The sequence below is a fragment of the Protopterus annectens genome, chromosome 7.part0, assembly GCF_019279795.1.
Source record: "Protopterus annectens isolate FY-2018-M chromosome 7.part0, PAN1.0, whole genome shotgun sequence".
NCBI lineage: Eukaryota > Metazoa > Chordata > Ceratodontiformes > Protopteridae > Protopterus > Protopterus annectens.
Genome location: NC_056739.1, coordinates 645,282,955 through 645,310,454, shown reverse-complemented (window position 1 = coordinate 645,310,454; position 27,500 = coordinate 645,282,955). Strand labels below are relative to the sequence as shown.

The 27,500-nt window shown below is 42.0% G+C and overlaps 1 protein-coding gene across 1 annotated transcript in view; it reads right to left on the bottom strand.

Annotated features, from left to right (window-relative positions):
- The window catches only part of ICE2 (interactor of little elongation complex ELL subunit 2), a gene marked incomplete in the record, with an annotated part of 1,939,141 nt that overhangs the window by 1,242,940 nt on the left and 668,701 nt on the right, over positions 1-27,500 (bottom strand). The window contains 1 exon segment of the mRNA XM_044077213.1: positions 550-588. Coding sequence (XP_043933148.1) covers positions 550-588 — 39 coding nt within the window.

Below are 27,500 nucleotides of genomic sequence, written 5' to 3'. Positions count from 1 at the left end.
ATAATGCTAGTTTGCACTACAATGATGGCCCTGCATGTTCTCTGGGTTGCAGACAATGACACGGGAAGCTCCAATGGAGGTCAGTACCCTGTCTACAGCCACCTGTACACTCATCCATACAGTCATCTTCACACCCTACAAAGCTTGCATCAGACAATGAGGATTGAGCAACAGTGGGTGACTCACTTCCTGGACTGTGTGCAAAACCAAATGCCTGCCCTACGTTTGTAGTCTAGGTATTTAGGATGGTGTCCACAGGCCAAAAGGCAGTGTCCATGCCATGAGGTAGGGAATCTTGTTTGCACAACCCTTGTTTCCAACAATGCCTTTGCAGCTCCCTGACTATGCCAGTTGTTCACTGCTATCACTGTCAGAGTATAACTCTTATCTGACCTCAGGCAGTGGTATATCGACATCATGGTCAGACAGCACATCACCTGTGAAGACACCAAAGCAATCAAGTACAACTATAACCCATCACCTTTATATTATCCCCTGTGCACAAATAACAGGCACATGCAATAGTATCAGTAATGTTAATAAGCTTACCTTTTGCAGGTACTCTCTTCCACTGCAATCCTGAGGTACCTAAATAACATGACAAACATGATTTCACTGTCTTGCATATAAGCATGAAGTATGGACATAAGTTTAACCTTGTGCCGCCCCAATGGGCACTACAGGAGCACAATGCAGGTCAGGTACAAGATCTAACACACCACCATGTAGATGCAATGAGTTTAATCCTTCCCTACCCCAAGGAGAGAAACCTCTATCTCTGTCAAAATACACATCCTGCAGCCTTAACCCCCCAATGCAAGGTGGGCAGCATGGTTTTCTGCATTAGGATTCATGTCTATGGCCCTGCATCTGACTTGTTCAATTTCTATTCTGGCCATGGATGGCTTTTGTGTGCTATAACATCCTATCATGCACATTCACAGTAGGCCAATCAGTAGGCCAATCATCCATCACCATGGAACTGGGAGGCGTACAGCAACAGCTCATTCTGCAAGGGGGAATGTGCAGTTTTTACACTTGCCTTTGCCAGACATGCTGCATAGAGAAAGCATTACATAGTGGCATATTCACAAACTGTATTCTAACTGAATAACCACCAGTAGTCAATTAACCAGATCGTGCTCCTGTCCTGATTTAAACAATGAAAGGACTTTACCAGAGTTGAGTAGCCACGTATATTGCTCTGTTACTGGAACCACTCCCCCCTCAACAGACCAAGCCCACAGAATCAATTTCCAGCAACCATATACCTGGTATATTTCCTTTCTATAGAAAAATAATTTTCCTGCTGCATAGCATGGCTGAGAGAAGGCACTAGTATAGTCAACACCAAGGGCTTAGTCAAGCACACACTTTGCACTCAACTAGTACATAAACCTTTTCGGCAATGAGACAAGCCCTGTTTGCTTCCCGTAACCTTAGCTACTTCTATGCACCACCTCTAAGACTGCACAATGTTGGGAAGAAGAGAAAACGTTCTAACTGTGCACCGAGTATGCACAAAGTCCGATCCCAAACAGTTAATTCTTTGATGAACTGTGATGAAGGGTAACATTAAAATATCCAGTCAGAGTGCATTGAAAAAAAAAAAAGATGCATACAAAATGCAAGCTAAGATGTGCATAAAATACTGTGCAATCATACATATAACACAAACTCCTATATAGATATGAAATATTTGTGCACAATATGTCACATTAAGGTGCTGAAAAACCTTTATTAAATGTATTCTTGTTTTTATAGTGGGCGGCCATGGTGGTGCAGCAGTTAGCATTGTCGCCTCACAGCAAGAGGTTCTCTGGCTCGATCCTCGGCTGGGGTGCCTTCTGTGCGGAGTCTGCATGTCCTCCCTGTGGTCGTGTGGGTTTCCTCCGGGTGCTCCAGTTTCCTCCCACATTCCAAAGACATGCTGTAGGTGGATTGGACACTCTAAATTGTGTGTGTGTGTGTGTGTGTGTGTGTGTGTGTGTGTGTGTGTGTGTGTGTGTGTGTTTTCTGTGGAAGGTTGGGTGCCGGGCTGGCAGCTCGACACCATAAAACTCCTCTGCCAAGCATGAGCGGACAGGTGATCCGCTGTGGCGACCCCTAACCGGGAAAAGCCGAAAGAAGAAGATTCTAGTTTTTAGAGTAATGGGATGATAAGTTAACTAACCACTGTCATAGCAGCAGTTGCAGGTAGGTTCGGTAAAGAGATGCTCGTTAAGTTCATCTTTGAAATTTTTAATCGTTTCCAGATCTTTAATGTCTGTAGGCAGGTGGTTCCAGTTGCAGGTCCCAGTCTACAGAAGACTCTCTTACCTGTCACCAACTTGACCAAAATAATTTGATAAATGGAAAGGAAATTCTATATTCTATACACATATCTACATATATATTAAAATATATGTGGCAACTTACAAAAAGTGGTATATTGATAGCAGTACTACTGGCCACATACTGACAGCTGCACTAACTGACACAAAATCCTAAAATATTTACAAAAACATACATACACTACATAGCGAGACAACAAAGCCACTACTCTCCTGTTAGTGAAACTTTGGGATAAGTGATAATAAAGGTCCTGCAGGCCCAGCTCTCTACACATGTAATAAAGTATGTATTTTGATTTCAATATTTTAACATTTCAGTATTTTGACATTTCAACACAGCACATTCGGCATTATGACTTAGTATATTGCTTTTCAATAAGTTGATATGGGGTCTACATCACAACATCGAATGATGAAAATATCGAACGCTCTAAAGAGTGAAAATGCTGGATGTCAAAGTGCTTTTTTTGAGATCGCAGTACAGTGAAAATCGGAATACTTCCCCTTTCGTCACTGCAGTGCGATCTTGGAGTTGAAATATATGGTGTGGGGGGTGGAGCACCCCCCCTCCCCAAAATAATGAGTTTGAGGTTCCGCATTTTCGCTCTTTAGAGCATTCAATATTTTCATCATTCGATGTTCTGATATAGACCCATTGACATGGACACAAAAACACACATGCATTAAGTCGTTTTTTTCTGTGCTTGTGCTTCTTGGTGACTTTTGTTTTATAAAGTGAAGTAGAGGGGAATGCCAGGCAAAATGAACATCAAATGTTAAACAAGGGATAATTGCCAGGCTAAAGTAAACAATGGTTTCCTCCTCCTCCTTTTTCTTTTCTCATGTTTATTCGCATTGCATTGTTCACATGGCTAGAACATGGATTTTTTTTTTTTTTATGAAAGGGCAGGAAAAGTCTACAAAATGTGACGAATCTTCACACATGTTGGCACCTCTTGTTAAAGTAATAAAAAATGAAAGCCTGAAAGCTGCCCTTCTGCTGGAATGTAACTGTGATAAGTTAAGGATCTCCTTTTATCATTTGCTTTCCCAGCAACAAGATGATCATGTCATGGACACTGACAGCTGGGGGAAAGACATTTTATGTAACTGCATTTAGATAACTGCATTAGAAACCAAAAGAAATATATGTTGCTGATGTCTTGTCTGTGTGGAACCATCAAGAACTAGTTATTTTATCTGGGGTCAGTATTTCTGAATTAAGATAGCCAGGGAACATAGCTATTCGGCACATTGGCTATTTTTATGCATCCTGTCTGCTTTTATCGCCTTTTATCCAACTTCCCTGTGTGTACTAACCTGCTTTAAACTCTATTATCTGGTACTTTAATACAAGGATATTAATGCACTGTTTATCTGACAAGAAGGTAACCATTATTTTATTGATGAGTAGCAGGCTGCATGGCACATCTTCCATGAGGCTACTTAAGGCCCACTACCATTGAAAGACGTATTAATTTGGTGCATTTCATATTTGGCTTGATCTAAGAACAGCAGGTAATTTGAATTCTCTGGATTCCTCCAGATTGGTGGCAGAACTATAATGACAGGAAGAAAGCTACTGGGAACTAGAAAATTCTGCCTGTGTGTGTGTGCGTGCGTGTGTGTGTGTGTGTGTGTGTGTGTGTGTGTGTGTGTGTGTGCGTGCGTGTGTGTGTGTGTGTGAAGCAATTACTGTAGATAAAGGAACAACGGAAAGCTTTGGTTCACAGAAAGAGTGGTGAGATGGGAGCCTATGGAAATGCTGGACCAAAGCATTAGCTCTGTAAGTGGCCGGTGGGCAACCCAGGCTTCCCCTGGAAAGTGAAACTTCAAGGGGAGAGGCAAGTGATAGTAGTCAAACAGAAAGTACAGCTGTGCAAGTAAACTTACATAATTGTAGATGTTCTAACAGAAGACTGTTGCAGTAGGCTGTATGAGCCCTTACAACCTGACCAGCCAGCTTCACAAAGCTAAAGGTGCCCTCCTCCTATTTCAACTGTCAGGAGCTTGAGAAGAGCTCCATAAAGGAACAGCTGGGAGTGCAAAAAGCTTCACAGCATTTTTTTCCTTCAAGATGGAGGCAACAGTCTGGAATAACAATATTAGGAAACTAAATATCTATACTTATAAAAACAGGTGAACCAATCCATACCCTGGCAAGACAAAAAAAATGCAAGCTAGAAATTAGGACTGGAGTGGAGAGAGGCTACTGCAACAGTGATCTATTTAGAACATCTACTGTTACTGTAGGTTTACTTACACAACTGCAAACATTCAAATGTACACTGCTGCAGTACTTTAAGCTACATGGTTAGATTACCATAGCTTAGGGAAGAGAAATGAGAGGAGGACATTAAACTTGGACTACAGGAACCACTGGAGAATGGTTCTTGCAAAGCCTACTCAGGACCTAGAAATGGAATTCAGTTTGTAGTGCTTTGTAAAAATGTGTACATAGGAGCATGTTGCTGCCTCTGTAATACCTCTAAAGTCCACTTCTTTCCATACAGCTAGTGAAGAAGCCAAAGCCATAGTGGAGTAGGCTGCAACCCTGCCAGGTAATGGCTTATTGTGGTAAGTATAACAGAAGGCAATGGCATGAGACAACCACCTGGAAATGATCAGTTTGATATTGCTCAGCTTTCCGGAAAGTTTGTGTTTCGTCTAGGTAGCATCTGAGCTGCACGTGGAAATTTATTGTGTGAAGGGTCCTTTCTCCCCTGTCCATAGGTTCAGGAAAGAAAACTAAGATTAACAGCCTAGCTTAAAGTAAACCCTGACACCACTTGGGCATAAATGCAAGATTTGTTCTCAATCTCCCTATAGAAAACACGGTAGACTCACCACAAAGGCATTTAACTTGGATACTCTACTAGCAGATGTCATTACAATGAGTGAAATGGTCTTCCAAGTTAAGAACCTCAAATCAGTTAGATGAGCTTCAACGGACACAGAATATGCTTCTCAAGCACAAAATCAAGATCCCAAGAGAAGCCACCTGTTCCTAGGTCAATGAATATTTAACACCCTTTTCAAAAACTGTTTAACTTGAGCATTATTAGAAAGGGGTGGACTTAAGGGCAGACAAGCAAAAATGGTGAAAAGATGACCTGGATAGAATACAAAAGGCCAATGGACAATAACTCACACAGATAATCAAGAACCAGTAGCAGCTGGACCCAAAGCCAATCCTGGTTATTAAGACACCAACTAGAAAACCTTTTCCATTTACATATATATGATTTTCTAACAGCAGGTTTTCTCCTGTCCTTTAGTACCTTGTTACATGGCCTCAAAAAAAGTGCCCAAAAGTTATCAAGATTCTGTTATCCAGGCAGTTAATTGAAGAGTTTCTTGTTTTGGATTTACAAAATTCAGAAAACAAAACGCCAAAGGTACCAAATAATCCACTAAGTAATCCAAGGCACCCAGGAAACAGTCAGCCACTGATGAACCAAACTCACAACTTTATTCAGCCAAAAAAAAAATAAAACAAATGCCTTCTATGAACAGTACATTTCTGTTACAACCTTCATCAGATGTGGACTACTTCTGTCAAGGACTCTTATATACCATTCATTTACATCTAAATTACCGATTAAGATAAATAAACACTTAATCAAGCATTTAAAAAGACATACTAAAAAGACATTCTAAAAGTGCTGATTCTCGGCTGGAGTGCCTTCTGTGGGGAGTCTGCATGTCCTCCCCGCGGTCGAGAGGCCTCCGAAAGACATGCGTGAATGGACATGCCTTCACTGAAGGTTGGGCGTCGGGCTGACAACTCGGCACCATAAAAATCTACTGCCAATCATTAGTGGACCGGAGTTCCGCTGTGGCGACCCCTAACTGGGAAAAGCCGAAAAGACAAACAACAACAAAAGTGCTATACATTTACTGTAAAATCAAAATACTGTTGTCTTTCGGCTTTTCCCGGTTAGGGGTCGCCACAGCGGAACTCCGGTCCGCTAATGATTGGCAGTAGATTTTGACGAATGCCGAGGTGTCAGCTCAACGTTCAACCTTCAACGAAGGCACGCCCATTTACGCATGTCTTTTGAATGCCCACCCAACCGTGGGGAGGACATGCAGACTCCACACAGAAGGCACTCCCCGCACTCCAGCCGAGAATCAAACGGGAGAACCTCTTGCTGTGAGGCAACAACGCTACCGCTGCACCACCGCGGATGTCCGTAAAACCAACATACTAAAAACCTTAATTCCATCACAAAAATTCTTTAAATATACAAATAAATATGATCGGAAGAAAATGCCATAAAATTTTATCAAAACTTATGAAACTGGCTTAAGAGATGATTAAAATAAATATAAATATTTCTGTTAACTATAAAACTGCATATAAAATAATGCTTTAGTCTTGCATTTGATCTCCCTCTAGTGGCTTTTCTTGATATATCAACCATTTTAACACAAAGCATACAAGTACCTTCACAACTAGGAAATATGTAAAAACCTTTGTTAAAATATTCCATGTAACATACCTAAAAAGATTTGGAGACAAAATGTAACAATTTTTAAAAAAGTGACAATTTAAAAAAAAAAATGAATTAAATGTGATATAATATACAGTAACCCCAAACATTGTTTATATTTTAGTGGATCTTATTTTCAATAAGGGAACTATAGAAATATTTTTGTTTAACCCTGGTGGAATGTTTGCTTCCAAAGTGACCTGCCACCATAGTTCCCTGCATTCGATCCTTTCTTCCCATAATCTCCCTTGTATATCTTTCTTTATATTTTCTAACACAACAAAATAAATAGTGAGCTTTTTTACATTCCTGTTGATGCTTACACAATGCATTAGTCTCCTTTTTTGTTTGTATATCATAGCAGTTTTCACAGATCCTTCTCTTTAATTTTCGTTCAGTCTTTCCAACGAAAAATGACTGACATACTTGACACACTGCTAGATATACTGAACCACTGGAGTCATAGTTGTAATATTCTTTTCCATGCAAGCAGATATTTCTACTCTCTAAAAACAGTTTTTCTTTATTCACTATACAACTGCATTGTGTGCAATGCCCATATTTGTGTGTGCCTACCTTCTTCCTATTCACTTTTTCTTGCTCAAAATAGTTTTCCATCAGGTTCTTTAAGTTGTGGGAAGTCTTATAAACAATCTTGAACTTATTTTTAGGTATTCTATCCAAGTCTGTAAAACCAATGAACTTGCACACTGGCATTTTTTTGTCATGTTAGCACTTGCATTATATTCTAAAACTAGTGTTTTTTTCAAAATTTTCCTCATCTGTAGCCTGGATAGAACATACTTCTTCCACATCCAACCCTAGAATTGGTTTAAATCTACCTATTCTTCCTTCACAAACTTCTATCTTAACTTGATCCATCATCTTTTCTGGGTAAGACCTAGACCTAAACATATTTGCAAGGAAAGCCATTTCCTCTACAAACTCCTCATTACCTGAAGTCATACTAAGTGAATCACTGCTATGATATACAAACAAAAAAGGAGACTAATGCAATGTTTAAGCATCAACAGGAATGTAAAAAAGCTCACTATTTATTTTTTGTGTTAGAAAGTATAAAGAAAGATATGGGAAGAAAGGATCGAATGCAGGAAACTATGGTGGCAGGTCACTTTGCAAGCAAACATTCCATCAGGGTTAAACAAAAATATTTCTATAGTTCCCTTATTGAAAAGGGCCCCTAAATTATAAACAATGTTTGGGGTTATTTTGTATTGCTGTATCACATTAATTCATTCTATTTTTTTTTAAATTGTCACATTTGTTTTAAAAATTGTTACATTTTATGTCTCCAAACCTTTTTAGGTATGTTACATGGAATATTTTAACAAACGTTTTTACATATTTCCTAGTTGTGAAGGTACTTGTATGCTTTGTGTGCAAATGGTTGATATATCAAGAAAAGCTACTAGAGGGAGAACAAATGCAAGACTAAAGCATTATTTTATATGCACTTTTATAGTTAACAGAAATATTTATATTTTAATCATCTCTTAAGCCAGTTTCATAAGTTTTGATAAAATTTTATGGCATTTTATTCCAATCATATTTATTTATATATTTAAAGAATTTTTATGAATGAATTAATGTTTTTAGTATGTTGGTTTTACAGTAAATGTATAGCACTTTTTGAATGCCTTTTTAGTATGTCTTTTTAAATGCTTGATTAAGTGTTTATTTAACTTAATTGGTAATTTAGATGTAAATGAATGGTATACAAGGGTCCTTGACAGAAGTAGTCCACATCTGATGAAGGTTGTAACGAAAACGTTGTGTTCATAGAAAGCGTTTGTTTTATTTTTGGGGTCTGAATAAAGTTGTGAAATTTGGTTTATCAGTGGCTGACTACGTTTCCTGGGTGTCTTGGATTACTTGTTTTGGACTTACTCAAACAGAACAGAGAATTTGATGCACCCAAATCTGTTGGAAAGCTTTGGTAATTGCCCTTGGTCAAACTGAAAGGGAGGGAGAACCACCACTGCCAAGAGGGAGTTACCACCACAATTTTTGGAGAGACATTCCAGATTATATGAAACCTTGGATGCTCCCTAGCATGGAAATGAAAAATAAATCAGTCTTTCAGGCCTATTTGCTAGAAGTCCTTGAGCAGAATTTCTCTAGTTGGCTGTTTTGAAGAAAATCAAAAAGATCTACTTGAGGCATTCTACACAGTTGGACCAATTTTTGGAAGACCCTAGGATAAAGATTCCATTCATGGTGGGTCTACTGTGGTCCTCCTCAGCTTTTATAGGTTCATAGGTGTGTACTAGGCTAATGGCCCTGGAGCATTTACAAGCCTAGCCCACAGGATTACCCTGGCATTGTGCCACCCGACCTTAGTTCCCAGTGCCTCTGTCAAGTAGAGCCACTGGAGTGATCCCCAGGGAGAATTTTCTATTTCCCATCCACTCATTAAGATATTATGACATAATATAAGATATATATATATATATATATATATATATATATGATATCCTCCCCCTTCCCTGTTTATTACCTTAAGACAATCCCAAAACTAATAAATATTACTTGTGGCAGGCACCATTTTTAAAACTACAACCACCCTTGTCACTATCATATATTCATTCATCAGTTAACTCTGTTACCTGACTGTTTCCAGCCCCTCATAAGAGCAACTAACAGGGTCTCTTACCCGCTTCGCTCCCCACCCTGCCCCCTATTCCCTCCCACCCCCAGTGTTCCCACCTTTATTACACTCACAAACCCCTCCCATCTTTCCAGTAGCCAACCACAGCGCTAACCCAACACTACCTCCTCCATCCGCTAACCCAACACTACCTCCTCCATCTTCCCACTACTATCACACCTCAACTAACATGTACAAGCATACCTTACCTATGCTCACTGCATGCACTCTCCTTGCATATCTTACATCCTACCAAAGCTCTATCATTCCCGCACTCAACCTCTACCACTGTACTACTACTCACACCACCACTCATGTCTCACCCTCACTCAGCTCCCCTCCCACCAACTCAAGAACCATCCCTATGCACCCCCACATATTCTACCAACTATATTACTCAAACATAAAGCATCCCTACAACTTAACATAGTAACCCTCCCACCATACCTATTACCCAAAGAGCACAATCATAAAGTTTCCCCTTATAAACAAACACATTCAAAAACTGAGAAAACTAATAACCTCATGCATATCAAAACTAGCCCTAAGTGGAGATATCCACCCCAACCCTGGCCCTACCATCTCCAACCCCAATCCTCATAATCAGACTAGAAACCACAACTTCTCCCATATTACAGTCATTAGAAAGTCAAATGACTTCCTTCTACTAAGCCTAAATATTAGAAGTATATCCAACAAAGTCCATGAACTCCATGCCACCGTAGACTTGTACTCCCCAGATATAGTCATCCTGACAGAAACCTGGCTAAAACCTCACATTACCAGTGAGCAAATACTCCCTACAGGTTATGGCATACTAAGAGTAGACCGGCTAAACAAGAAAGGAGGCGGTGTAGCTATAATATTTAAACAGCATCTAAACATCCAGATCTTAAAATCATCAGCTCCACAAATAGGCAATGAAGAAATAATATATACCAACCTCAAAATAAACAAAAACAAAACCATCAACATAATTGGATGCTACTTCCCACCTGGCCAAAACATCCCTCCACTAGAAAACCTCCTCAGCTGGTCTACCCACCATCTCCCCAAGAAACCATCATTTTAGGTGATTTCAATATTGACTGGCAATCCTGTCCTGGCAACCATCCAACCCATCGTGTAAACCTTCATGGTTTCACCCAACTAGTCCAGCCGCCAACCAGGATAAATAAAAACTCCAGCAAGCACACTACCCTGAATTCGATACTAGTCAGTAAGAGCCCCCAATCATATAGAACAAGCTGCTTATCAGATAGCCTCAGTGATCACTCCCCAACATTCCTACTGGAAAAATACCTATACCAAGCTAAACCTGTCTACCGTCAGATACGTAAAAAAATAAACTTTAACCCACTCACATTCATCTCATCCCTCAAAGAATGTAACTGGCATCCTCTGAAGTACCTCAGTCTTGATGACGCAGTTGAATTTTTCAATACTACCTTCCTGAGCATCCTTAATTACCATGCCCCCATAAGACTTTCCAGAATCAAAGCACAACCCTCCCCATGGCTACAGAAAACCACCAAGTCAGAAATGAAGAACAGGGATAAAGCCTGGGAGCACTGGCGCAAAACCAAGACTCCCTCAACTAGACAGAAATTCCTAGAACTACGCAATAGAGTCAAAAAGCTAATAAAACAGGACAAATTACAATACTACAAGTCTGCCCTAGACTCCTCCGAACACAATCCCAAACAATTCTTGTCCTGCATAAACTCCATCTTCCACCCAGGTAAAGTCAGTACCCCTCCTAACATCCCTCACTCCTCAGAAAATATTGCTACCTCATTCAACACACACTTCACACAAAATATACTATCACTAGCTAAACAACACAACCCCCCTCCCCTCCAACCCACACCTTCAACTACTAATCTCCCCACTGCCTTCTCTTTTTCTCCTGTACCTACCTCAAACATAAAAAAACTCTTAACTAAACTTAAACCCACCAAATTAGCAGCAGACAACCTCCCAAGTGAATACCTACAAATCGCAGCTGATGCTCTGGCCTACCCAGTATCCATCTTGATTAACCAGAAAGTTATGTTCCCACACTGTGGGAAGTATTACATATAATTCCCTTCCACAAAGGCGGACCCTCCACAGAACTAACCAGTTACCGCCCCGTAGCTATTCTCTCTCCACTCTCCAAAATTCTAGAGAGATGCATACACTCTCAAGTCTCAGACTACCTCCTTACTAACAACCTCCTTTCCAATACTCAGCATGGTTTCCGACCAAACCATAGCACCACCACTGCCTTGCTCTCCTTTACTAACATTATCCTTCAGCATAAAAACAATGGCCATCTCTCCTCTGCTACTTTCCTTGACCTATCTAAAGCATTTGACATGGTCCCACACAAACAACTTATCTCTGTTCTCAATAACCTATCCTTCTCACAATCAGTCACCAACTGGTTTCAGAGTTACCTGTTTGACCGCCAACAATCCGTTGTATGGCAGAATGACACATCTCCCCAACTACCTGTCTCCATAGGTGTTCCCTAAGGATCCATCCTTGGACCCCTACTCTTCTCTGTTTTCACAAATAATCTAGCCTCTGCCACCACAAATGGCACACTCATACAATACACAGATGACTCGACCATCATCTGCTCAGCCCAGTCCCTACCCAAACTGCAAAACGTCACACAGGAAGCCTTTTCCTCTGTTGAAACTTGGTTATCCGATGCCCAATTAATACTCAACCCAAACAAAACTAAACTACTCATCTTCCAACCCGACAAACATACTCAAAACAACTCTCACTTTAACATCACAGCAAAGACAACACCACTATATACCCAACTGAACACACCAAATTGCTAGGAGTGGAAATAGACAAACTAAAATTTGACATTCACATATCCATGACCATAAAAAAGTCCACAAAAAACTAGGAGCGTTATACAGAAATAAGCATCTTCTCACCAAAGCAGCAAAGATTTCACTAGCAAATTCCCACCTTATCTCCACCCTACTTTATGCCTCTCCAATATATACCAACCTAAGGCAATGCGATCTAAACACGCTAGAGACCTGCTACAACAAAATTGCCAAATTCGCCACAGGGGCATCCTACCGTAGTCACCACTGTCTCTCACTTGCACCTCCTTCAATGGTATCAACTCTCACTCACCCACAAACTAGTAAACCATCCACTAAATGTCCCATCCCTCCAGAATCTACTCCAACCCTATCACACCACTAAGATCCAGCAACAAAAATCACTTGCAAATCACTAAAGCCAATAACTCTGCTGGTGAAGTACTATTCTCTTGCACCATAGCCAAATTATGGAACTCCCTCCCACCCACAATTACCTCCGTACCATCATGCACCCACTTCAAAACTTTACTAAAAGCGCACCTAAAAACATGCTGGCTGTGCCCTTGCAACTCCCACTCTAATATCACCCACCCCATCCCACCACTACCTTTCTTTCCATTCCACTAACTACCTTGATTATAGCAAGCTCAGATGCTCATAAGCCTAGTACTTATACAGCAGGAACTTCTTATTTTAACATTTGTTAATGTCTGTTATGTACTTCACAGATAAAGATTCTAGTTGTCTACTGATGTACTATGTTCTTCATCTGTAAATATGTTGTAAGTAATTGCTATGTAAATTGTTAATCGCTATGTAATCCAATTTAACTACTGTCTGTTTATTTTAACTGTGGAGCTTTTCTCTCCGGGCCTCTGCTGAAAATGGACCGACGTCCAGTCGGACACTCCCGGTCAACAAATATAAATAAATAAATAAATAAAACATATATACATATTTATGAGATATATATATATATATATTTAAGATATTATGCTATACTGCTTTGCTCTGCCAGAAATGTATGAAGCCTAAAAAAGTCAAAATAAGTTGAGATGCTACCTACCAGGCTATCACACAAGTCTGCAGAGAGTGCAATTTCTGGTACCTCACCCCCAGTTTACATGCCACATCACTATGGCATTGTACGAGTACACCTGCTAAGCTCCAGGGGACAACAGATGATTCAAGGCCTTTGGAGCACTGATAAATACCAACATATGTCTGAAAATAATGTGTTTTTGTCTGTCTACAGCAGACATGTCCAACCTGCGATCCTCAGAGCTCTTCCATGCGGCCCACGACCTTTAACTGCAACTTCAGTGTACGCGTGCTCTGTTTTTCCGCCTGTGACCTGTAACCATATCAGTGTGCACATAAGCCAAAGCATCCTTCCCGTTTTTATTTTGTGCCGAAATAGGATCTGTGAGTTTGCACTGCTGTGGTATTTCATGCCGAAGAATCAGTGTGCGTGCTCGCACTGAAGAGGGATTCGGTACCGATTTGCCGTCATTGCCTTTGAAAGGAACAGCACCTAACTGTATTAATAGGTAAGTGCGGAGTGAGTGAGTGCATGCATTTGTGGGTGTGTGTGTCTGTGTGTGTGTGTGTGTATATGAGAGAGAGAGAGACGGACAGTGTTGTACTGAATTAACGTACCTGTCAACTGTACGGATTTTCAAAGAATGTCTGGTATCTCCTCCGAGCTCACAAAGAGTGGGGAACAAATGGGTGGCAATCAGCTAAGTCTAAAAGTGTAGAAGGCTGTATTGTTTGTCAGAGCATCATGTTATAATTCCCTAAAAATGCTGTTAATAAAGCAAAGGGATTGATATATGGATTATTTGGCATGCTTAAAGTCCAGTTGCAGCATTATAAACAGTTTCCATTAGGGTTGGTGGTATGAGGAATGCAGTACATCAGAATACATCTATTTTATGATGATATTGCTTCAGAAATAAAAAACTATGCTTATTAATCTTAAGAAAGTTTTATGTTGCTGGATTTATGCTTGCTCTTCAATTGTGTATGTGTCTTTGTATTTGAAATCACCAGCAGAAAGTACATTCTGGAGTGAGAGTTCTGGCATATTTTCCTGTGATATTTGTTAGAAAATTTCAAGAGAGTCAGAAATATATTCCTGTATGACTAGGAACCACTAATATTACTACATACACATTGGTTACTGTTTTTTTCATATTCATTTCATAATTTTCAGGCGGACAACTACGTATATCTCAGAATCCTATCATTAGGGTGTCTTCTGAAATTATATCTAAAATAGAGATAATATGAGATATATGTAATGTATATGTGCAAGGTGTACTATGTATTTGTATTTTTTCTAGAGCGCTTCTCCCCAAATAAACTGCAAATTAATAAATAATAAATAAAAAATAAATAATAGCTGTTCCTCAGACTATATGACTTTTCCATCATTTTAAATGTATAGCATATGGTTATTTTACTTGTTTAGGAAGACATTTACATATTTGAGAATATGCAGCCTGTTTTTCCAGATTCTGTTAGCTCATGCAGTGGGCTGTATAAAGCTGAATATTCTGTTTGTCCTTATAATTTTATAATGATACCAGGGACAGTGATGTAGGGACACTGACATTTATAGGCAGCATCATATCTAGGCAGGTATGGTAATAAGATATTGACAGACTACCTCTGTAAAACATTCAGTTAAAAAAAATCTTACCAATGACAAATACCTTGGGTTGCTGTAACATTGGGCCTAAAAAGATGATGCATTTCTGCACAAAGTGAATGCTGTACTGTAATTGTCATTAAATTTTGTTTTAAAATTCAAGATGCACTTTCCTTTGCCTTTGGAACTGAGAGCACAGACTGAGCTTTATTATAGGGAATTATTTCAGTACCATGTCTTGAAATTGTCCCCAGACTATAGCCAACGTTTTGGAAATAAGCTATTTATGTACAGGAAGTAGAAATGGCCAAACAGAAAGCAGTTAGTATTTGGAGATTTAAAGATAACGGGTTCTACATCATACTCGTGTGATAATGGCACTGATACCCTTTACTTTGCTCAAACAAATACATATCAGTGCAGATCTCCTGAGTTTACTGACCACTCTGGTCTTCATACTATCTAAAAAGTCTGCATCTTAGAGCAGACAACATGATTGCAAAGAATGGCAATATGAAAAAATCTTTGTTATATCTAGATACTTTTTGGGCATCTACTGCTGACTTTAGATCCCCAGCATTTCCCATACCCCTGACATACTTAATGATGCCCACAATGTTGGAAGCTTACCTTGGATTTGTCCCATCCGCAATGAGTGTGTGTCCCTCCAAATGAGAAAGTTTTTCAGCCCAAGGGCCTAGTAACATCCAAGTTCAAGCAGTGGACAGGGCATGCACAGGTGCAATAATTGTCCAGATGAGTTTTTTCTGTGTGTCCCTAGTATACTTGTATGCTATACATAACATGGTGGTTGCACAGGGGTGCCATGGGGAGCCACCTCCTCATATAATGATATGCCCTGTATTATACCCAGCCATCTAGCAACTCGATCGATGACTGTTATCATAGCTATAGCATCACCACCAGGTCGTGTATCCTGGGTGTGCCCTTGAACATGTTCTCACATTCTGCTTCCTCTTCACTCCAAAAAGTGGGCAGCCTTTTACATCAACCCTCTTCCCACATCATTGGCTCCTCCAGCACCTGGTCTGATAATCTACCTAGGCTGTCTGAATTTCAGTAAGAGCTTCTTCACTATGTGCCATAAAACTGAAACCATAAACATATACCTGATATTTGTCATCAGATTCTTTTTCATCTACTTGTAAAAGCTTTTTTCTTTTTATTATGAACTAATTCTCTTTTAAGCTTTGTTGGCAAGCATTCCTGAGAAGGCACTGTGTAACTGGAATTAATTGAGCTTCTTTAGTAAACGGAAATAGATAAGACTGTCAGAAGGTGTTCTTCCTCCATATGGTGAGTGGTGGTATGTATACTTGTATAGTTGTAGAGATCTTTGGTCACATTGGGCCAGACTGCATCTTGAACCCATATTACACATACTCTAAGGAACATCAGATGATGGGCATGATCAGTGTTTTATGTCAGTTCTTATTTACTGTGTTAACTTAAGTCTGCCTGGGTGATGCATTTTTCTCATGTCATCATCTGTCCATCCCTTCTCTACTCATTCTTTCTTCTGACAGAAGATGTGGACATCTTTAAGAAACCAGCAAAATCAAGAGGTATTAGCTCACAAAAATGGAAGGGTTCCGTACCTATTTGTAAAAAAAAAAAAAAAAAACGAACTAAGATGTTAGAGGTAACTGTTAGATTAAGAATGAGAATTAGAATTTTAAGGCAAATATTAGGCATTTATTCATTGTTTGAATGAACCTACAGTACAAGCCAGGAGGTTGACTTTGGTCACCTGTGGCAGCGAAAGAGTTAACCATATGAGATTTCAGATGCAGCCCTGGCAAGCCAAAAGGTTGTACACCCCTGATCTACAGGATCCCAAACAGCTTGCATTTTCACTACTTTTTAAAACAGCTTGTCATGCCAGGTCTGTGATGACGGACAGGAGTCTGGTCGATGGAGAGAATGAAAATGCTGCAGATGTTTAAACCAGACTGAACTGAGGCACTGCTGTACTTTCCTCATGTGCAGTCTGGTCAGGAAGGAGAATCAGCAAAGCCACGCATCCCAAATCCTGAAAAACTCTTTTGCAGATGCATTGTTTTGACTAAAGAAACACAGTTCCTACTGCTGGTACATTTCTACTCTGTCTGAATCTGAAGGAAGGAAGGAAGAAGGATTCCTCCCAAAGCAAAACAAAAAATCAAGGAAAATCATTCTGTGAGAGGGGATGAGAGAAAATTGATTTGAAAACCCTGATAAGTAGAAGTTCCTGAACAGTTGATAAAGAAAAAAAAAAAAAACAATAGTTATGTACTTACCATAACTTGGTATCTTGTTATCCTATTTCATTATTCATCATGTCTGGGCCTTGGATCAGATGTCTGATCTAGTCTGGCAACTTTACAGAGTAGAATCTAAGCTTGAGCTCCTCCCACTCCCATAATCCTTTTCTACCTTCAAACCCGTTTGCTGACCAAGGACAGTAACCATCAGACCTCTATCTACCTCGACATAGGCAAAAATGGTAATGGGATTGCAAGAGGTGGAAGTTTAAGGGCCACACACCAGCCTCTCCCGATCCACCAGAAACAAGGAAGAGGGAAGGAGGGTGGGAGGTGATGAATAACAAAACAGGATGACACAGATACCAAAGTTTTGATAAGTATATAACTACCGATCTGATGTTTTCCATTTCACTATTCATCATGTCTGGGTCAGAATCCCCAGCTACCAAAAAAACCCGGGTGGCCCTAAGGAAGGACGTGCCTGAGGAATGTGGAACCAAAAGACACCCTGCCTCTAAAGAAAATATAATGTGTGACAAAGGTGTGAGGGGTGAACCAAGTAGTCACAGCACAAATCTCATTAAGGACATCCTGACAGCGAAGGCCTAAGAAGTAGCCATTGGCCATAGAGAATTCCCCCTGGGAGGACAAGGCAGCTCTAACATCCTCACGGAGTAAAGCAAAGAGATCCATTTAGAAATAACTTCAAAACTGCTTGGCCATGCCTGTTCAGAGAAAAAAACAAATAAATCAGATTTCTGGGAAGGGTTTAGTCCAATATAAATAAAATCAAAGCTGACAATGAAATATCCAGAGGTGTGGAGGAGATATTTGCCCTTGTTACAGTGATTATGGAAAAAGAAACTGCGGTGGTGGTGCTGCGGTAGCGTTGTCACCTCACAGTAAGACGTCGTCCTGTTCCATTCTCAGCTAGAGCGTCTTCTGTGTGGAGACGTGCGTGAATGGGGGTACCTTTGTTGAAGGTTGTGCGTCAGGGCTGGCTACCCGGCACGTAAAAAAGTCTACTGCCAATCATTAGCGGACTGGAGTTCCGCTGTGGCGACCCCTAACCAGGAAAAGCTGAAAGACACAACAACAGTGATTATGGAAGAAAACAGGCAATTGAATTTCCTGGTTAAGATTTCTCGCAGTAGCGACATTAGGCATGAAAGAGGGATTAGTTCACAAGATCACTCTGTCTTTATGGAAAGCAGTATATGGCAGTTTATAGGATAATGCCTGCAACTCAGAAACCCTCTTGGCCAAGGTAACAGCTGCAAGAAAGGCAGTTTTCCATGAAAGATATTTGAGATCACAAGAATGAGCAGGATCAAATGGACTTTGGGAGAGAGATTGCAGCATCAATGTCAGATCCCAGGGAGAAGCGGGATTATTGACTGGAGGCCCAAGAAGAAGGATGCCCTACATGAAGGCCTTACAAAGCCTGGAGGAAAAGGTAGACCCAGCATTGGAATGGAAATTGGAAATGGCCGCCAGTTGTAACTTGATGGTGGAAAAACTGACCCCTTCTTGAAAAAGGGTTGTCAAAAAGATAAGGATATCTGGGACAGGAGCTGAAAAAGGGTCCATATTATGCTCCACTGCCCAAAGGGAAAAATGTTTCTACTTACTCTAGTAGACCTTACAATTAGAAGGCTTCTGTGAAGCCAGAATAATTCTCCTAAAAGAAGTTAGCCTGGACTGCTTTACTATGACTGACGTGGAGAAATCACTCAGTCAGGTGAAGTGGCCAAAGACTGGGCAGAGGTTCTGGAGGGTGAGAAATGAGATTCGGACCGGGATCCAGTATCCAGTGAGGATACTTGAGATGAGACGTGAGGAAGGGGAACCACACCTGTTGAGGCCAGAAGGTGGCAATGAGCATCATGGAACTCGTCACTTTGAAGGCTTTCTGAAGTACTTTGGGGATCAGAGGAAGGGGAGGGCGAGCACAGAGGAGACATGGGGGCCAATCTTGAACAACAGCATCCCTCAGAGACTGCCACTCTGGGAGAAATAGGGCAAAGTACTTGCTGCACTTGTTGTTCAACAGGGAGGCAAACAGGTTGCAGCAAGACTGGCCCCAACAGGAGAAAATATGAGATGCCACGGAATGACTGAGGGGTCAGTCATGCAGAGTCAGGATAGATCTGATGAGCATGTGCACCAGGAAGTTAGATTCCCAGGGAAATTGTGTTGCAAGAAGTAAGTGACTTGAGGAGATTGCCCATTTCCACATCCTCATGGCCTCTCTGCACAACGGCTACGAATGTGCTCAACCCCTTACTTGCTGACATACCAGACCACCGACATGTCTGTGTGAATTGCCACATCCCCAAAGGAAGGCAGTCCTGAAAGGCTTGCAACGCAAGGAAGACAGCCTCATCTCAAGGAAGTTTATGTGCAATTTGGCCTTGGACTGTTCTGCCCTGGAAATGACCCACCCCGCCACCCTAACAGGAAAGCATCCGTGGTCACCATGTTCGTGGGCAGTGTGGAAGAGAAAAAGGCCTGCCTTGAAGGAGATCCTCTGATTGAAGCCAACGCAGCAGGTGCTGTCTGCAAACAAGGGTTAAAGGAATAGGCATAGACATCAGATGAATTAGAACGGACCACTGAACCATGAGAGCCCATGGAAGAACCCACATGTGGTATTTTACCAGACAGACAAGGAGGTGACAGGATCTCCAATACCTCCCTGACCTGTTGCCTGATCAAGTCTACTCTGTGGGGAGGCAATGTTGCAATCTCTGTGACCGTATTGAGCTGAGTGCCAATAAACTCTAGACTCTGTACCAGGCAGAGCTTTGACTTCTCCAAGCTGATAGTAATCTCTAGCCCCTGGAATATGTGCAAGAACCATCATGTGACAGAAACCAGTCGATGCCTGGTGACGGCTGTGAGGAGCCAATTGTCCAGGTACAGGAAGACCCGAAATCCGTGAAGCCTCAGGTGAGCTGCTACAACCGTTAAGCATTTGGTGAACACCTTGTGGGCTGTGGCAAGACCTAATGGTTAAGCTCTGAATTGGAAATGATCGGCTCTGATTCAGAAGCACAAATGTCTTCTGAAGCATAGACGTCTTCTTGGACTGCCCATCTATTTTGATATGATAATAGGCATCCTGGAGGTCTATGTAGCACATCCATTCATTCTTCCACAAAAGGGCAAGATGGAATGAACAGTGACCATCCAGGACTTTGACTTCTCCACTGATAGGTCCAGCTTGCTGAGGTCCAAAATCAGACAAAGGTCCCCTCTGTCTTTTTTGGCACTAAAAGGAAGCAGGAATATGTTCCACACACTCTTTGTCCTGTCAGGACCTCCTGGATGCCTTTTTCTAGAAGTATTAGAACTTCTCATTGGGCCAGTTCTCTCTGACTGGGTGGTATGTCGGGGAGAACTTCATTGGTATGTGGAGGTGTTTGGGAAAAGGGAATGTAATAACTCCTGGATATAATCTTGAGCACCCACGGATCTCTTGTTATGGATGCCCAGGCACTTCGGTGCAACAAAAAATTACCCCCGATTGCCTCCATGGTTGGACAGTCGGGCAATACCTCAGGGGCGCTGAAAGGGCTTCTCAGAGAAGGGTTCCCTGGAGCCCTGATGTTCAACTGTGTCCCACTGAATTCTATTTCCTGAACTTCACCAACCTGGATTTTGTCATGTTGATCGTGACACCCAGGTGAAGAAACAAGTGTATCATCACCTGAATCGCCCAAACAGTTGATGCCTTGTGGATGCCATCAGGAGCCTATCATCCAGGTAGGGAAACACCTAGAAACCTTGCAGGTGGAGATGCGCTGTGACTACTGCCATGCATTTGGTGAACACCCAGAGTGCTGTGCTGTGAAGGGCAGTGCTCTAAACTGATGATCGGCTCCCAGCTGGAAGCATAGAAATCTCCTGGGGTGCCTGTCTATTTTGATAGGAGAGTATGCATCCTGGAGATCCACTAAGCACATCCAGTCATCCTTGCGCATTAGTGGCAGAATGGGCTGTACCATAACCATGCAAACTTTGACTTCTTAAACAAATTTAAACTGCTGAGATCCGATATGGGTCGAACATCCCCAGTCTTCTTTGGCACCAAAAAGAAGCACGAGTAAGTTCCGCATCATCGTTGTTCGGTTGGGACCCGCTGGAGGACTCTTTATTCTAGACATTTTTGCACTTCTACACAAGCATCCTCATGCTGACTGGGTGGTACATCGGAGAGACTCCCCTGAAGGAGGAAGAGGAAGGGAAAAGAGAATAAAGTAGCCTGTGGATATGATGTTTAACACCCAAACGTCGTTTATGTCTGTTCAGGATGCTGGGTGTAAAGAAATTCTGCCCCCGACTGCCTCCAAGTAGGACAGTCAGACAGCAGGAAGCTCTGAAAGTTCTGAAGCCCTGGTTCTGAGGATCCCCTCTGCCCCTGGGGTAGCATCTACCATTAAAGCCTCTCCCTTTGCCCCAGGAAGAGGAATCCTCCTGCAAGTCAGGAAAGGCCCCTTGGGATTTAAGGAACCACATCTTCTTCCTGTTCCATTGGTTCCTGGAAAACCTCTGTTGGGGGGAGAAAACTCGACTCTTACAGCAGATAAGAGTCTTGCCCTCCTACTCGCTGCTGGTCACAGTCTCCTTAACTAATGGTCTGAGCAAACCGGAACCATCAAAGGGGTATTAATGAATTATGCTTTGAAGGGGTCCGCAAACCAGCATAAACTCATTCAGGGATGTTATCTGAGAGCTATGTCTGAACCAGCCACTCCAGAGGTTCCCTCCGCAGTGTGGGAGATTAGCCTCACTGAGTTGTTAGCAATAGAAGACATTGTATTCAGTTGTGTGGAAACCTTTTTAAAAGCTTCCTCTGACAGTGACTGCCCCAGAAATGTGGAAAGTTTCTTCACAAAGTCTTGCGGCAGGAAAGTGAAATGTGCCAGATAATTTAATGCCCTCAGCAAAAAAATGGTTGAGGCATACACTCTTTTTCCATGTAAGTCCAAGGCCCAAGACTCTTTGTTCAGGGGATGCACAGTACAGCTCTGTTCCGCGAGCTCTTTTTTGGTGGCTACCAACACCAAAATGGCTTCAATGGGCACACCTTGATTCCAGAAGGGACAATGCCTGGGGGAACCAAGGTACTTACCTACTCGCTTTGGGTCGGCTCTACAGTGTCAGGCTCCTTCCAAGCCCAGCATGCGATGAGGTCAATAAGTTAATTTGCTGTTGGGGTTACCCAAAATGTAGATGGTCCCATCCCAAATGTCTCCAGAACACTGACTCTTCCAAGGAATGGGGATGGAAATCCATCCACCCTTCTGTTTCCGGATTTCCAAGATATCTCCAAACCAGATATCATCCGGTGGAGACTAGGGGGACCTTTCACCTTCAAAGTCGGTGTCCCCTGATAAAGACTCCAAAAGGGAGCCAATGTGCTTCCTCTTACAATAGCACTTCCAAGGAACCTCCTCAGAGGGGTACTCTGGGGAGAACTCAGAAGACAGGGAAACACTTTGCTGAGGGATTGGCTAGAGGCTCTCCAGGAAGAGCTTACCATGGATCAGATGAATGGGAGCAAAGCCTCAATCCGCAGAGGATTGAAAGGGTCCAGGTGGGGAGGGATCATCTCTCAAGAGGTCAAGAAAGCCATCTCAGCCACCTGGATTGCAGAGGATGCCAGAGGAGCCTGTCCCCTGTAGCCCCATGGGAGAAAGAGACAAGGCCACCCCGGACCAGAGACCTCCAGAAGGTACCGGTCCCAAGCTATCGAAGGCCAAGGCTCCCAAGGGAAGACCTGGATCTACGAAAGATGAAGCTGGAGCGGACACCAAATCAGAGGATTCGGCATTGAAACCTCAGATCCTATATCCTGCTCCGACAAAAACAGAGCCGATCCGATCTGGGACTCTGCCAGAGCCAGGGAAAGGAATATCCCATGATTCAACACTGACCCACTTGGGATCACCAGGCCCTGCGACTCCAAAACCAAAGTATTGAAGGAGAAGTTTGAGGTATAGGAGTGTGAGTGCTCACGGATCCAGCATAGGTCAGAGAAGCAAAATCCCCAGCTGGATCTGGGCTTTAAAAAAGCTCCTAACCTAATCTATCTCCGAATGCGACAGCCAAGAGGACCTACAGGACAAGGAAGAACGAGTAGACAGAACCGGTGAAGCAATTTATTGGGTGGTATGGGCTGGTGAAAAGGACTTTTGTCAATGCAGAGTAAGGGTCCGAGACCTATGCACCAAACAGGAGTGCTTCAGAGTCCGCTCCACGGAAGATGGACTATGGATCCGAATAACCTCTGACAGCTCTGAAAAACTGCTCGGACCCAAAGTCACTGGACTGGCAGGGTGGGTGGATGGGCTGGCACAGACTCCCTCAGATCCAACAGCCCTGTCGGATCTGGGGAGAAGTGTGGAGCTGACAGATCCAAAGAAGTCGGATCTGTATGTTTTCTCCTCTTCTCTGAGGTAGAATCCCTGGGGAAGCAAAGGGGGGGGGGGTCACTTCTTCTGCATGGGGGTCTGGACACCCTATCAGAATGAGCTTGTTCCTCCTGTCTGCTAGAGCCCAGGGATTGAAAGACGTGCAAAAATCGCAAGGCATTTCTAAATTCCCCAGGGCCAAGCAGTAAACACACCTCGTGAGTATCAAAATGGGGGAATCTATACCCACGAGAGGCACACCTCTTAAAGCCAGTCGGTTTTTCAGGTTTGTCTGATATAACTGTTAGGCACAGAATATATACACACACAGTTAAGTCAGTCGCACGCTACCACTAAAACTACTCTACAACTAAAAGACAGCGGGACAGATGGTTACTTATTTAAGGAAGGAAAGAAGAAAAGGGAAAGTGAAAGTGGAAAAAGGGCAGGAGAGACTTAACACCAGCAACCACTAAGAAAGCATAGAAGAAGGGGAGGTACAGAAGACAGGAGACTAGCATACTAATTTAACAAGCGAAAAACTTGGAAAATTTAGAAATAAAGCAGATTTTACCTACAAGTAGAACAGAGGCTCACAATCACGTCTGGACCAAACTGCAGCAAACGAGATTGGAGAGTTTGTTAGGGAGTGAGGCATTATGGGAGACAGAAGAGTTTGAGGCTCGGATTGTATGCCTGAAAAATGTCCAGCTTGGATCAGAGGAAAGATCCAAAGATTCTTCGTGATGCATAATGAAATGGACAATATCAGATCAGCTATTCATTGCCCCTCCCAACTTAGGGAAAACCGGGACCTGGGATTCCAAAACCATAGGAGAAGTGGACTTAGGGGCCGGGGACACCAAAAGACCCATCTCTATCAGAGTCCTATGGAAACTCATCATCCTGTCCATGTCTGAGGGTAAGATGCTCATACAGGACCTAGAAGAGGCAGAGGAATGTGTAGATTTGGATGGGGAAACCCAACAGGACCCCATAACCACTTTATGGTGTTCCCAATCTGGGAAACAACTCTGACATCTCTGGCAGAAGCAATTGGGGAGCCCATGACCACGAGCTCTGGATTTGATGAGCATGCCGGATCAGAGCCCTGTGAAACAGACTGCCTCAGATCTCAGGGAGCTAAATGACCTGAGGGAATGACCATGGGATCCAAGTGTCTCTGATCCGTGGAGACTTCAGGTCCATAGGCTGGATCCTGAGCCTTTGGATATGACCCTGCCAAAGGCTGCTTCGGATCTGAAGGGCTACAATCAGAGAGCCTAGACTTTTTCTGAGAATGAAGAGAAGCCCCCAGGGAGGCAGAGGAGGCTTTCCTCTGATTCTTTATGGCTTCTGGAGGAGGCGGAGCCAGAAACAAAGGGACCCCTTTGGCCCATGCCCTTGAGCAACAACTTATTGTGTCAATCCGCCAATGCTCGAGGGTTGAAAGAAGCACACACCGCACAATCAGCCTCGAGGTGGTCAGATCCTAAACAATAAACACACTTCTTGTGGGCGTCAGAGTTAGGCATCTTACGCACACAAGAACATCTCTTGAACCCGGTAGGTTTCTCCAACATGGTCCTACCAAAACAAGCACACACATTTCAAAAGCACACAGACCAACCTCTACAAGGACAAAACATTGAAAAATAAACAAAACACACACAAGCACACAACCAGATAAATCCACCTAGCCCCGCAAACGCCAACACTAAGGGGAAGGGACCAGGGAAAAAGGCAACAAGCACCAAAGCACAAGACAAAAATAACCCTACAGCTACACAACAGCTAAGATCGAAGGAAGGGGGAAATAGATAACTACACTAAAACTAACCACTAAACTAACAAATTAGAAACACTTAGCTGAAATTGCTGAAGACAAAACCCAGAAAGAGTGCTGCAAGCCAGAATTGTGTCTGTAGCTAACCTCAAGATCTGAGGTTTGAAGATAAAAAGGGATTCTGGGAGTGGGAAGAGCTCGAGCCTAGAATCTGCTCTGTAAAGTTGCTGGATCGTATCCAACATTGGATCAAAGACCCTGATGTGATGAATAATGAAATGAATAACATCAGATCAAGAGTCTATAAAGATAAGGCTATTGTCTATATATGTAAAAATGTGAATAACTTGGAAGAAGGAATTCCCATTGCCAAGGGTACCCCTTCTGGATTACCTTCAGAACCCAACTGTCTGAAACAATCTGATGCCACAAGGAAAGCTGAAGTCTCAGACAGATGAAAAGGTTGCTTCCTTTTCACTGCTTTTGAAAACCCTTTTCTTTGTCTCTAAGCTGCTTAAATTGCTTATTGAAAGAGGGAGCTGAGAATAGAAAATTACTACTGGATCTAAAAAAGGATGGCTGAACGTCATGAATCAAGTTACCCCCTTTCATCACACTTCTTAAGCACCTCAGCTGTAGAAAGGATATAAATAACCTCTTTACTTAAGGAAGGATTTTTAAATTTCAGCTTTTACATCTTCAGGAAGATTTTGAGAATGAAGTAAAGCAAATTTTAAAACTGATCCAAAAGCAGCAGTGTCATAAATGCACTTTAAAATTTGCTTGGTCATATAAGAGACAGCCCTTACAAAAGCATTCATGAATTCACCTCAGAAGGAAGAATGAGAACCCACAGAATTTTATGGTTAACCTAAGGATCACAATACAAACATTAACATATGACCACGACTGTTTAAAACTCTGAAAGATGACTTATTTGCATAATACATTTTCATTACCAACTTATCTATTGCCTTCCCATCCTGAACAGAGAGAATGAGATTAGTGGCAGAAATATGTCTAACGGAAGAAGCTTTGAGCAGGGATATAACTGCTGAATTTGCTTTAGGATTATAAAACATGTACTTGTGTCTCTGAGGTACCTTGTATAACATGACAGGCTTCATAGGAGCAAGAGGCCAACTATCAGCTAAGCTAGAAACAATGAAACAATACTCCCTAAATTACTCTGGTTCCATTGAAAAACCTTCTTCTACCTTAGATGAAGTGTCAGTAACAGAAATCTCTATCATGAAAATCTAAGTTGTACTTTATCCTCAGAATCAGACTGCTCACACTGAAAAGGGGTGCGAATGGAAAGATAACATCAGCAAGCAAGGAGAGTAGTATTGATGGAATTGAATTCATCCTCAAGTCATGGTGAGTACCTTCATGAGGTAGAATCTGTTTTCACAAAATCTCACCAAGATGACACTGACAGAGACTGTATTTTATACAGCATATACCATGGACAGAGGTAGGTTAAAAAAAATAAAAAAAGACAACTGGGTGCACAAGTCCTAGGATAAAAAAGTGCCCAATCCTGGCATGCGCACTGGTGCCAGGAACAGAGAAAATGTCAGTGTAGAATCCTCAAAACACGGAAACATCCCTACAATGGGGCTAGGCCAGGTTCAGGGGGGGGATCCCCCTCCCACACACAAAAGCTGACAGGGCAAAACATAGCCATAAAGATGGAAAAGTGGACTATTGAGGATAAGGAAGAAATGGTACATTATGCAAGAATCCCAGAATTTCCAGGTGCAAGACAGCCAGAAAGATTAACAGAAATTAAAGAAAAATACTTGCGCAAGAAAAACGGTCAAAAACTTCAAAATGTAAATTTGTGTTTATTAATAAAACAAATCCATGAAAAAACATTATGTAGATCAAGACACTTTAGGCCATTTGGATAAAGAAGTGACAGAGGAAGTGTGAAAATATAAAGATCAAAACTTGGAGATTTTTGAAAGGTGTAAAAAAAAGAAACATTGTCTTGGGAAAGAAAAAGAGATCTGATATGGTGCATTACTTA